This window comes from Loxodonta africana, chromosome 1 (genome assembly GCF_030014295.1).
Source record: "Loxodonta africana isolate mLoxAfr1 chromosome 1, mLoxAfr1.hap2, whole genome shotgun sequence".
In the NCBI taxonomy this organism is placed as follows: domain Eukaryota; kingdom Metazoa; phylum Chordata; class Mammalia; order Proboscidea; family Elephantidae; genus Loxodonta; species Loxodonta africana.
In genome coordinates, this window is record NC_087342.1 from 77,935,811 (window position 1) to 77,949,326 (window position 13,516).

General features: G+C 40.3%; 1 protein-coding gene across 1 annotated transcript in view; it reads left to right on the top strand.

Moving 5' to 3' along the window:
- The window catches only part of PGBD1 (piggyBac transposable element derived 1), a 34,353-nt gene extending 21,165 nt beyond the window's left edge, over positions 1-13,188 (top strand). The window contains exons 4-6 of the mRNA XM_003421133.4: positions 6,045-6,174; positions 6,819-6,915; positions 11,540-13,188. Of these exons, the coding sequence (XP_003421181.2) occupies positions 6,045-6,174; positions 6,819-6,915; positions 11,540-13,097 (1,785 nt within the window). The 3' untranslated portion in view covers positions 13,098-13,188. The remainder of the gene's footprint in view (positions 1-6,044; positions 6,175-6,818; positions 6,916-11,539) is intronic.
- The last annotated feature ends 328 nt before the right edge of the window (positions 13,189-13,516 follow it).

Genomic DNA, 13,516 nt, shown 5'->3' on the forward strand with positions numbered 1-13,516 from the left:
TTTTTCTGTTCTCTAATTCATTTAGTTCAGCTCTAATTTTTATTATTTGTTTTCTTCGGGTGCCTGATGGATTCTTTTGTTGCTCACTTTCTATTTGCTCAAGTTGTCGGGACAGTTCTCTGATTTTGTCTCTTTCTTCTTTTTGTATGTGTGCATTTATCGATATAAATTGGCCTCTGAGCACTGCTTTTGCTGTGTCCCAGAGGTTTTGATAGGAAGTATTTTCATTCTCGTTGCTTTCTAAGAATTTCCTTATTCCCTCCTTGATGTCTTCTATAACCCAATCTTTTTTCAGGAGGGTATTGTTCATTTTCCAAGTATTTGATTTCTTTTCCCTAGTTTTTCTGTTATTGATTTCTAGCTTCATTGCCTTGTGGTCTGAGAAGATGCTTTGTAATATTTCGATGTTTTGGATTCTGGAAAGATTTGTTTTATGCCCTAATATGTGGTCTATTCTAGAGAATGTTCCATGTGCGCTAGAAAAAAAAGTATATTTTGCAGCAGTTGGGTGGAGAGTTCTGTATAAGTCAATGAGGTCAAGTTGGTTGATTGTTGTAAGTAGGTCTTCCGTGTCTCTATTGAGCTTCTTACTGGATGTCCTGTCCTTCTCCGAAAGTGGTGTGTTGAAGTCTCCTACTATATATGTGGAGGTGTCTATCTCACTTTTCAATTCTGTTAAAATTTGATTTATGTATCTTGCAGCCCTGTCATTAGGTGCGTAAATATTTAATATGGTTATGTCTTCCTGATCAATTGTCCCTTTTATCATTATATAGTGTCCTTCTTTATCCTTTGTGGCGGATTTAAGTCTAAAGTCTATTTTGTCAGAAATTAATATTGCTACTCCTCTTCTTTTTTGCTTATTGTTTGCTTGATATATTTTTTTCCATCCTTTGAGTTTTAGTTTGTTTGTGTCTCTAAGTCTAAGGTGTGTCTCTTGTAGGCAGCATATAGATGGATCGTGTTTTTTTATCCAGTCCGTGACTCTCTGTCTCTTTATTGGTGCATTTAGTCCATTTACATTCAGCGTAATTATAGATAAGTAAGTTTTTAGTGCTGTCATTTTGATGCCTTTTCATGTGTGTTGTTGGCCATTTCATTTTTCCACATGCTTTTTTGTGCTGAGACGTTTTTCTTAGTAGCTTGTGAGATCCTCATTTTCATAATGTTTAACTTTGTGTTTATTGAGTCGTTACGTTTTTCTTGGCTTTTTTCTTGAGTTATGGGATTGATATTTCTTTTTGTGGTTACCTTTTTATTTACCCCTATTTTTCTAAGTAAAAACCTAACTTGTATCCTTCTATTTCGCCTTGTATCACTCTCCATCTGGCAGTTCAATGCCTCCTATATTTAGTCCCTCTTTTTGATTATTTTGATCGTTTATCTATTGATTTCCGTGATTTCCTGTTGTGTGTATTATTTTGTTTATTTATTTATTTTTTAGAATTAGTCTTAATTTGTTTGTTTTTGTGCTTTCCCTGTTTGAGTTGCGTTGATATCAGGACGTTCTGTTTTGTGACCTTGTATTGTGCTGGTACCTGATATTATTGGTCATCCGGCCAAACAATCTCCTTTAGCATTTCTTGCAGTCTTGGTTTAGTTTTTGCAAATTCTCTAAACTTGTGTTTATCTGTAAATATCTTAATTTCTCCTTCATATTTCAGAGAGAGTTTTGCTGGATATATGATCCTTGGTTGGCAGTTTTTCTCGTTTAGTGCTCTGTATATGTCGTCCCATTCCCTTCTTGCCTGCATGGTTTCTGCTGAGTAGTCTGAACTTATTCTTATTGATTCTCCCTTGAAGGAAACCTTTCTTTTCTCCCTGGCTGCTTTTAAAATTTTCTGTTTGTCTTTGGTTTTGGCAAGTTTGATGATGATATGTCTTGGTGTTTTTCTTTTTGGATCAATCTTAAATGGGGTTCGATGAGCATCTTGGATAGATATCCTTTCTTCTTTCATGATGTCAGGGAAGTTTTGTGTCAGGAGTTCTTCAACTATTTTCTCTGTGTTTTCTGTCCCCCCTCCCTGTTCTGGGACTCCAATTACTCGCAAGTTATCCTTCTTGATAGAGTCCCACATGATTCTTAGGGTTTCTTCATTTTTTTTAATTCTTTTATCTGATTTTTTTTCAGCTATGTTGGTGTTGTTTCCCTGGTCCTCCAGAAGTCCCAGTCTACATTCTAATTGCTCGAGTCTGCTCCTCTGACTTTCTATTGCGTTGTCAAATTCTGTAATTTTATTGTTAATCTTTTGGATTTCTACATGCTGTCTCTCTATGGATTCTTGCAACTTGTTAATTTTTCCACTATGTTCTTGAATAATCTTTTTGAGTTCTTCAACAGTTTTATCAGTGTGTTCCTTGGCTTTTTCTGCATTTATCCTAATTTCATTTGTGATATCTTTAAGCATTCTGTAAATTAGTTTTTTATATTCTGTATCTGATAATTCCAGGATTGTATCTTCATTTGGGAAAGATTTTGATTCTTTTGTTTGGGGGGTTGGAGAAGCTGTCATGGTCTGTTTCTTTATGTGGTTTGATATGGACTGCTGTCTCCGAGCCATCACTGGGAAACTAGATTTTCCAAGTAGTCAGCTGCTAGGCTTCCTCCCGGGATGGGTTCGGGGGGGAAGGGGTGGGCCCCCTTTCTGTGCCGTCTGCCCCCCTGGGCTCTGCCCCCGATCGAGCTCCGAAGGTCACCTGCCTGGTGCGCTGGCTCCTAGTTCTGAAAACAGTCGCTGTCTGCCCGTATTTGTTCGTTTTCCGTCTCTAAGTCTGTGCTTGTTGTTCAGAGTTCGTAGATTGTTATGTATGTGATCGATTCCCTTGTTTTTCCGAGTCTTTGTTGCAAGAGGGATCCGCGGTAGCGTCCACCTAGTCCGCCATCTTGGCCCCCGCCTTAGGTGTAAATTTTTATGGAGCAAAATTCCCCTTTACCTGTGAACCTGTGAAACCTAGATCACAAGTTATCTGTTTCCAAAGTACAATGGTGGAACAGGCACATGGTAGATATTTCCATTACAAATGGGAGAAATTGGAGGGAAAGAAGGAATAATGGGCACCAAGCAAGTCCAAAACCCAGCAGAACAATTTATGTTCACTTTCAAGGTTTGAAAATAATCCTTTGTCCTCTGAGACCATCTAGGTAATGGTCCTGCCCTCTAGACACTGGTCGTTTGCCATGCCCTCTGGGTTCTGAGTGTAGGCCCCTTGGCCCTGGGCTTCAGCTCAGCCTTCCAGGCCCTCTGGAATGGCAACTCTGCTTCCTTGGCTTTAGGCGGACCCATCTTCCTAGTCCATCTGAATGTCAACGCCACCCCCTTGGCCCCATTCTTCTGCCCCTTGAACATGGCAGCCCCACCTCCTCAACTTTGGGCAGCTGCCCCATCCCCCGGCACAACTTGATGGCAGCCCACGCTCCAGAACCAAGTTGGCAAAGATCCAACTCTTTGAAACCAAGAAGGCCCTGCCTCTCATGCTCCTTCCAACAGTTCTGCTAATCTCCAAGCTGGTCTTTTTCTTGGAAGACAACAGAAGTAGCTCCTTTGGTCTGTTTCCTGCCTGTAGAATTCTAAGAGTCATATGGCATTCTTTTCTTTCTTTGTCCCCTTCAGTCTAAGCTGATAGGTCTTCTGTTGTGGTAGTTGGTTAGATCCACCAGTCACAGGCTTAATCTCTTTAAGAAAAGATTGTGTAGCCACATTCTTGGTGAACATTCTAAGACATGTGTCCTTAGTTTGTACAACAGAATTTTCCAAATCTTTAAGTTCTGTTTTCATTTTACACAGTTTATTTTTAAGTCCTTCTCTTTCCTCTTGCATTTTACTGTAGGTGGCAAGGAGAAACCATGCTTCCCCTTTAAAATCTTGCTTAGAAATCTCTTCAGCCAGATATCCAAGTTCATCACTTACAACCTCTACCTTCCACCAAACATTTGAACATAATTCTTTGCCACTGCATAAAAAACATTACCTTTCCTCCACTGTCCAATCACATATTCACCATTTTCTTTTAAAGCCTTTCTAGAGCACATTTAACATCCACAATTCTAGCAATATCCCTGTTGCTGGCACCATATGTGTTCTTCTGAGCCATCACCAGAATTGCCTTTGACGTCTGTCTTAGTCATCTAGTGTTGCTGTAACAGAAATACCATAAGCGGATGGCTTTAACAAAGAGAAATTTATTCTCTCACAGTCCAGTGGGTTAGATGGAATTCAGGGCACCAGCTCCAGGGGAAGACTTTCTCTCTCTATCGGCTCTGGAGGAGGGTCCTTGTCATCAGACTTGCCTTGATCTGGGAGAATCTCAGCACAGGAACCTCAGGTCCAAAGGATGCGCTTTGCTCCCAGCACTGCTTTCTTGATGGTATGAGTTCCCCATGTCTCTCTGCTCACTTCTCTCTTTTATATCTCAAAAGAGATTGGCTTAAGACACTGCCTAACCTTGAAGACCTCATCAGTATAATTGCCGCTAATCCATCTTATTACATCATAGTGATAGGATTTACAACATATAGGGAAATCATGTCAGAAGATAAAATGGTAAACGATCATACAATCATGCAAGGGAATCATGACCTAGCCAAATTGACAGATATTTTGGGAGGATACAATTTAATCCATGACAACATCCATAATTCTACCAACAGTCTCTTCAAGGCAATTTAGGCTTTTACTATTCGGCACATTAAAATTCTTTCAACCACTACCTGTTACCCAATTCCAAAACCGCTTCCACAATTTAGGTATCTGTTAGAGTGGCACGTCACTCTTTTGGTACCAAGTCCTGTCTTAGTTATCTAGTGCTGCAATAACAGAAATACCACAATTGGATGCTTTTAACAAACATGAATTTATTTTCTCACAGTTCAGGCTGGAAATGCAGGTTCAGGGCGCCGGCTCTAGGGGAAGACTTTTTCTATCTGTCGGGTATGGAGTAAGGTTCTTGTCTCTTTTGAGCTTCTGCTCCTGGGCGATCTTCATGTATTTGGCATCTCTCTTCCCCTGTCTCTCTTTGCTAGCTTGACTTTTATGTCTCAAAAGAGATTAACTCAAGGTATACCCTATACTAATCCTGTCTTATTAACATAACAAAGACATCCCATTCCCAAATGGGATTATAAACACACAAACAGGCATAGAGGTTAGGATTTACAGCACATATTTTGGGGTACACAGTTCAATCCAGACCTTTGGGGACAATTTTAGAAAACCACAGGCAACACCCAAAATAAAGAAATCATTTTAGCATATAATTTTTCCAACCTAGTAGAACTGCCCCATATGGTTTCCAAGGAGCACCTAGTGGATTTGAACCACCACCCTTTTGGTTAACAGCTATAGCTCTTAACTACTACACCACCAGGGTTTCAGATATCTTATCACTCTCCTATATTTGAAATATTTTAAACAATCTTTTTAAATGAAATTCAGTGAGATATCTGTACGTATATTAGGCTCCAGGTCTGTTAAAAAGAGATCTCAAAACTCCTCCATCTTATATTTACACTCAGTTTAATTGCATTTATAGTAACTGCAGTACTGCATTGAATTCCCCTTCAAATACTTAGTATGAAAATGCTAGAAAATAGTGGAATGATCCAAGTGAACCCATTAATCAATACTTTTGAGACAATGTCTTTATTCCATGTAAGCTTATTTCTCCATAACCTCCTAAATTACTGGGTTTTTCAATATCATCCTATAAAAACTTTTCAGAATTCTTACATACTTAAGGGCAGCCAATTTATTTTAGGTTTAATCCAGCAGAACACTTGAAAGTCATGCAGGATGTGTAGCAGTACTTTGTAGTGTGGAACTGTCCCACACATTGCAATATGTCTGCCATCTCTGGCATCATCCTCTGAATGGCATTGGCAGGAGGTGATGGTAGGCAACATTATTATAACCAAAAAGGTTTCCACAGATTTAAAGAATGCCCCTGAGTGGTTTGTACCACTGGTCTACAGTGTGGTACACTCTTCATAACTGGATCCCTTATCCTTACCACAGTGAAAACAAAGAGCTCATGTGTTGTCTTTTCAGACGTTGGTGAAGACTGAGGAAGAAGCAGCCCAGGCCCTTGCCCCACAGGAGTGGCCTCATCTGGGTTTGGCTGAGAGGAACCTCTCTGGGAACTCAGCTCAGGAAAAGGTTACAAACCTCAGTCTGATGAGTAAGGACAGACCTCTGGCCAGTCCCCTGTCTATGCTTTCTCCCATCATTAACCTTGGTTGTTCCCGGTGAACCTATGTTTCCTACAAATGCTGACCCTTCTTCTGCTAGTCTCCAGACTTCTCTCAGCCCCTATCCTTTTGTGTCCCTCTCCATCGATTCACACAGCTTGTTGATTCTTGTTGTTACCTTCTCTGATCATCCCTCTGTATTCTGATTCCCTCAGCAATTTCTCCTTTGCTCCTCTTTTTCTTCCCTATCAAGAGTTGTATATAACTTGTATTTGTAGACATCCCTTCATACCTGGAAGCCCCACATCCTTCTCTGCCCTCTTCACTTCAGAAGTTCTCTTCACTCTCTGAGAATGCTACCGTCCATGTATACTTTTCTCCAAATGTGCTTTTCCCTATTAGATCCTCTCCTTAGCTGAGCCCTGCTGCCCTACTTGACCTTTTTCAATATCTTTCCATGTTGTGCCACATTTTGCGGGCTTGATGAGACTGAGAACTCTTGGGATATCTGTTGATTTGTGTAGTTTTTTTTTGTTTGTTTTTTAATTTGGAATATCCTGTGTTCTACCCTGGAGGGTGTTTTTTTTGAAAATCAGGAAGCAGGTGACATTTAAATCCCTAATGTATATTTCAGCTGAGGAAGTTGTGACTAAAGATGGATTGTTTCATGCAAAGCAGGAAACTTCTGAAGAAGTGGACCCAGGTGGGGAGACCTCAGGAATACCCAACAGGTAAGTGTCATGGTCCTGAGTGGAATGAATCCTGCAAGTATAAGAAGAAACTAGAATTGAGTCAGGGAAACCAGATGGTCAGAAGGCTGCTTCCCTGGGATAATATAGAAAGAGTGCCGCTCTTACCTCTGTGGTCATAGGAGGCCCCATGTCAAGAATGTGACCCGTCAATATACAACAATTATGCAAAAACATTCACTTGTAGCACAGACCTTTGTACCCAGGAATCCTATCCTGAACCAGTCTACTCTGTGTGATCACTCTTTGCTGGGTTCCCTTATGTTTTTGTAGAGAAGTCAGAAGGCAGAGAACCTAAACCAGAATGAAGGCTGCCAGTGAGGCCGCCATGACAATTAAGAAAGAGATACCATCAGAGCTGGAAGAGGACTTAGGGAGGACAAGTAGAGTGTTTTCAGCCTTCATTCAAGAGAGTCCCGAATAAGGAAAACATCAGAGGGAAAGTAGCCAATGAAGAAGGAGAAATTAAAATTAGTAGGAGATGCTTAATAAGTGTCAGTTGCATGAATGAGAATGTGTAATACGGATACTCCTAAAGTGGAAAGGGAGGGACCACGTCACAAGCAGAGGATTGGTTTCTGAGGCCATTAACTTCCCCAAGACTTGAGAAAAAAGGAGAAAGGAAACAATGGAATAATAACCTGAAGAGCAGGGCCATGGGAATTCTTGTTGGCATTTGTTTGTTTTAGGGAAACAGGGAGATAAATTTCAGCTAAAATTAAAATGCCTTAAAGCTTAAGAGAAAAGGAACTTTGCATAAACCTTTTTTTTAGTGAGGCTTGAGCCAAGAGTGGTGATCTTCAGTGACTGAGTGGAGAGTTGTATCTGGAGAATAGGAATCTGTTACTGTGCCTCTTGGGTGTATTCAGCATTAGGTAACTGAAACCATGACTCACAGTGCTTCAAGAATAAAGATATTTTATTCTTTTATGTAACAAGAAGTCTTAAGATAGGCTGTTCCAGGTTTGGTACAGCAGCTCAACTACCATAATGGGTTTAACGTATGTCTGTGGTCAATATGTGACATGTAAAATAGCCACTTTTGTTTTTTGTGCATGTGTTTTAAATTTATTTAAATAGTATTGTGATAGGTATTGTTCCGTTTCTTACTTTTTCAGTCAGCATAATGTTTTAAAATCCATCTATATTTCTATGTATATATTTATTCCTTTCCTTATAGCTGTTCCATAGGTACCCCATGGAATACATCCACCATGTTTTGCCTATCAGCTTTCCCCAGAGATGGTCACCCACATTGCCTCTAGCTCCCCATCACCATGATCCGTGCTACAGTAATCATCCTCAAACATGCCCCTTGGGTGAAAATTTCTTTCAGATAAATACCTAGGAACAGGATAACTGGATCATAGGATGTGCTTATATTAAATTTACCCACTGCCATCGAGTCAGTTCTGACTCATAGTGCCCCCATAGGGTTCCCAAGGCTGTAGATCTCTACAGAAGCAGACTGCTGCATCTTTCTCCCACAGATCGCTGGTCATTTCGAACCACCGACCTTTCAGTTAGCAGCCAATTACTTTAACCACTGAGCAACCAGGGCTCCTAAATTTAATTTGGTTCTGCTAAATTGACTTCTAGAAAAGATACATGATCTCTACTCCCAGAACAGTAGATGACAGTTCATTTATTTCCATATCTCCTCCAATACTTGGCATGATTCAGTTTTCATATTTGGGGATCCAGGCTCTTGGTCTCTTCCTGTTCTACCATCCTTAGTGCATTGGTTATTTGGCCTTTAACCACAAGATGGTGCTGCAGCTCTAGGTACTGCATCTTTGCTTAAAACCAGGAAGAAGGGTACCTCTAGCTTTATCTGTTCCTTTTATCAAGAAAGCAGAAACCTTACAGAAACCCCCAGCAGTCTTCTCCTTATTCTCATTGGTTGAAATTGGAGTCACATGATCATCCTAGCTACAAGAGAGACAGGGGAATTGCATATCTAGCCAAGGGGAATGGGATTACCACGACTGATTTAGACCAGTCATAAGTTGTAGACTGGACCTGGAAACATTGCTGTCCCAGGCACAATCAGGTTCATGGTTAGTTGGGAGGAAGAGGGCAGGAGATGTTGGCAGGAAAATGACAGTCTGCCACAGTCATGGAGCAGATTATTAGGGATCTGAAACTTTCTTTCACAGGATGTCACAGGCTAGGATGAACTAGAGGGAGGTGTGGATCAAGAATTGGGTTTGGAGAATCAAGATGAACTAATAAAAGAGAAACCAAGGCATAGTTATATTGAAAAGACTTTTTCAGGCACACCTTTAGAAGTTTCTAACTTTTATTTTATTTCATATTCTTCTTTTCCTGTACTGATACATTCAGCAAACATTTTGTCAGTCATATTCAAAGTCATATATAATACAGAGTCCCTACCCTCAGTAAAAGAGCCCTGGTAGCATAGTGGCTAAGTACTTGTCTGCTAACTAGAAGGTCTGCAGCCTCTCCAAGGGAAAAAGATGTGGCAGCCTGCTTCCGTACAGATTACAACCTTGGAAACTCCATGGGGCAGTTCTGCTCTGTCCTATAGGGTGGCTATGAGTTGGAATTGACTGGACAGCAACAGGTTTGGTTTTTGGTTTTACTGTCAGTAAGTCAAATGGGAAAAGAGACACTGCAGATGAGGAAGCACACAACTACCACACACTATGATGAAGTGTCATGGTAGCTATGTTAGAATATGCAGGAGAGGCCCCTGAGATTTGAGTATCAGAGAAAGTGTCTCAGAGGAGGTGACATCTGGGACAAGACTTGATGAGTAAGTAGGAATTTGCTAGATAAAGTGGAAAAGAAGTAGAAAAATAGAATTGCAAATGCCTAGAGAGTATACGAGAAGAACTACCAGAGAGTGGAGTCATAGGAACCACAGAAGAAGACGGTTTCAAAGAGCAAATTTCTGCTTGAAAAATTCTGAGTCATCTTTGGAATAGGAAGAGAGGTCATATTTAGAAATACCAAAGACTGAATAGAAAATTTGAGAAGAGTGATGAAGATGTGAAATAGCTAATGTGGGGAACTGGGGAGAAAGGAAAAAGATAAAGTGAGAAGGATTTCTGGGCAATATTGAACTACCTGAAGTTGAGGACCATTATTTTTAGCAGTGTCTACTTAATTGTGTGATTTCTTTGGCAGCTCACTCTTGGATGAGGAACAGAGAAAGCCAACAGTAGTACTGATCTGATGCCGAAGTTTCACTGGGCAGATGAGACAGATGGACACTGGGGCAGGGTGGTTGATGATCCTGGTAAGAGAGGGGCTAACGTGGTAGGTCATGGGGTCTGGACTGACTAGGAGGAAGGTGAAAACCAGAGAGAATGTAAGGTGAGAGTGAGATGGAAGAACAGGTCTCATGGAGTGAAGAGAATGAAGAGGCTAGAGCGGAAAGAAATTGGGACTAGAGAATGAGCTATTGGAGTTTAGATTTCAGCAATGAGTGAAAAGGGTCAGTGTAACGGCAGGATTCAAGGAATGTCCTTGAAGTTGAGGGTGTCAGAGAACTCTAAGATGGATGTGTTGAATGGATCATACATGTGGACATTGACAACACTCAGGATGATAAACTCTTTTAAGTAAATAAGTGAAGGTATGTAGTATAAAAAAAAAATTTTTTGTTTTTTTATTTTTTAAACATACTCTTTTCAGTGCTTTTTTCCCTTAGGTCTTTTAAAACTAGACTAGTTTACTAATTAGACATAGTAAATGAAATGCAAATTTCTAGAGTTAAAAAAGGAGTTTGTGTAAAATAATACTTTTCATCTTAGTAACTTTAGCTTACTTCCTTGTAAACCCCATAAAAATCAGTTCAAGTACAGTAAATCTGAGTTTCTCTTACATTTCTCCCTGGAGCAGCATGTCCACTGGATGGGTGTAGAACTAGGACAGGCTAAGTCCTCCCATATTCAGAGGTTCTGTGAGAGGTATGAGGGGACCCAGTAAACTCCAGCTCTTTTCCTTGTCCAAGTTCAGAGCCAATTGACGGAGACACAGGAGTCAAACAGATGGTGCTGGAAACCTCAGCTTTATTACTGACAGAAGCTAGGCTAGATGAAGCAGCTCAGAGGCAGAGCTAAGTGGGCTCCTACAGGCAGAGCTGGAGTATACCACACCTCCTCTGGCATAGGCCTGCCTGATAGAAGTTGAGCAAAAAGGACCAACAAATGTCTGTATCCTGCTTCTAAAGAGGACAGAGAGAATCTGCACTAAGGATGCCTAGTTCCTTCTCCCAGATTCAACAAGTAGTTGAGTCATGAGGAGTGACTGAGAGGTAAGGAGTGAAGCTAGAATTGTTAAGTGTAGCTGAAGTCCTCTCCATGGAAACACGAGAAGTTGTTGGTTGATGAATCATGGTGCCCTTATGATAACGAAACAAAATGTTGCCTGATCCTGTGCCATCTTCATGATTGTTGTATGTTTGAACCCATTGTTGTTGCCAGTGTCTCAATCCAACTCATATATAATGTCATTTATCAAACATGAGAAGTAAGTAATCCCCTGCAAAAGAAGATTTAGGAGGCTTCAGAGGGTTTATCATGTATGAAAGAATAAGACTGAGGATTTATAGCATGTGTTGTTTTTTCTTTCCCAGAGACTGTGTACCCCAGATCTCTTATAGCATGCCTGCCCCTCCTAAAAGGACAGTTGCACATTTGAACACTCTGAAGGACCGTCACCTGGGTAACCTGTGGGCCCAGATGCACATTTCATCCTTGGAATATGGTGCAGGAGACATGACCCGTAAAGGCAAAAAAAAAGACAAACCTCGAGTGAGTGAACTGCTCCAAGGCCTCGCATTTTCCGGTGACTCAGAGGTGGAGGAAGATAATGAGCCTGAGACTCAGCCTGCTCAAAAGAAGCAGAAGGTGTCAAGTGTGCCAGAGAAGAATTGGACCAAAAGAGACATTAAACCCAGCTTCCCAAGTTGGTCAGCACTGGATTCTGGACTTTTGAATCTCAAGAATGAAAAGTTGAACCCAGTCGAACTCTTTGAATTATTTTTTGATGATGACACTTTCAACTTGATTGTAAATGAGACCAATAATTATGCTTCTCAGAAAAATGTCAACTTGGAAGTCACAGTTCAGGAACTGAAGTGTGTGTTTGGTGTCCTGCTTTTGAGTGGGTTTGTGAGGCGTCCTAGAAGGGGGATGTATTGGGAAATCTCTGATGCCGATAAGAATCTGGTTAGAGATGCAATTAGAAGGGACAGATTTGAATTGATTTTCTCATACCTACATTTTGCAGATAATAGCCACCTAGACCAAAAAGATAAGTTTACAAAATTAAGGCCTCTCATAAAGCAAATGAATAAAAATTTCCTCTTGTATGCTCCCCTAGAAGAATACTATTGTTTTGATAAGTCCATGTGTGAATGCTTTGATAGTGACCAGTACCTGAAGGGAAAGCTTACAAGAATTGGCTATAAAATTTGGTGTGGTACAACCACACAGGGTTATCTGGTTTGGTTTGAGCCCTATCAAGAAGAACCAACTGTGAAGGCAGATAAAGATCTTGATCTTGGTTTAGGTGGGAATCTAGTGATGAACTTTGCTGATGTTCTTTTAGAGAGAGGTCAATATCCCTATCACCTGTGTTTTGATAGTTACTTTACAAGTGTCAAACTGATGTCAGCCTTGAAGAAGAAGGGACTGAGGGCAACAGGAGCAATTCGTGAAAGCAGGGCTGAAAAATGTCCCCTTATGAATGCAGAACACATGAAAAAAATGAAGAAGGGGCATTTCGATTTTCGAGTGGAGGAAAATGATGAGATAATGTTGTGTCGTTGGCATGGTGATGGCATTATCAGCCTGTGCTCCAATGCTGTAGGCATAGAACCAGTGAATGAAGTAAGTTGTTTTGCTGATGATGAAGAGATCCTTCAGATAAGTCAGCCATCCATAGTAAAACTGTATGATGAATGCAGGGAAGGTGTAGCTAAAATGGATCAAATCATTTCTAAATATAGGGTGAGGATAAGAAGCAAGAAATGGTACTCAATTTTGGTAAGCTACATGATTGATCTAGCCATGAACAATGCATGGCAGCTACACAGAGCCTGTAACCCCAGTGCTTCTCTAGACCTCTTGGATTTTCGGAGATGTGTTGCACATTTCTACTTGGAACCCAATGCTAATCTGTCAGATTAAGGCAGATAAAATGGACACAGTGCAGACCTTAACAAGTTACAGGAAAGTCATAACTACACATTAGATTGTACATCCCAAAGCAAACCTGATGTATGTAATAAGATCATGAATTAAGATTTTAAAAATCAGACATTTATATAGAGTTTCAAAGACTATTATAACAAGTAATGTTAAAAATTATCTGTAAAAATATTGAATTCCAGTGGTACCTTTTTCTATGTCCAATTTTGATGTCAGATGTGGGAAATCATTTGTTTGAATTGATTATTTTGTGCATTTAAAGAATGAATCCTGCCTCTTTTTTAAAAAATTGTTTCTGGAGAATGCTATTTTAAAAATGCAGGCAATGTTGTAGTAACCATAGAGTGGTGCCCAGTGTGTAGTCTAAAAATAGAGCCCATGAGGTAAGGATGATCTAA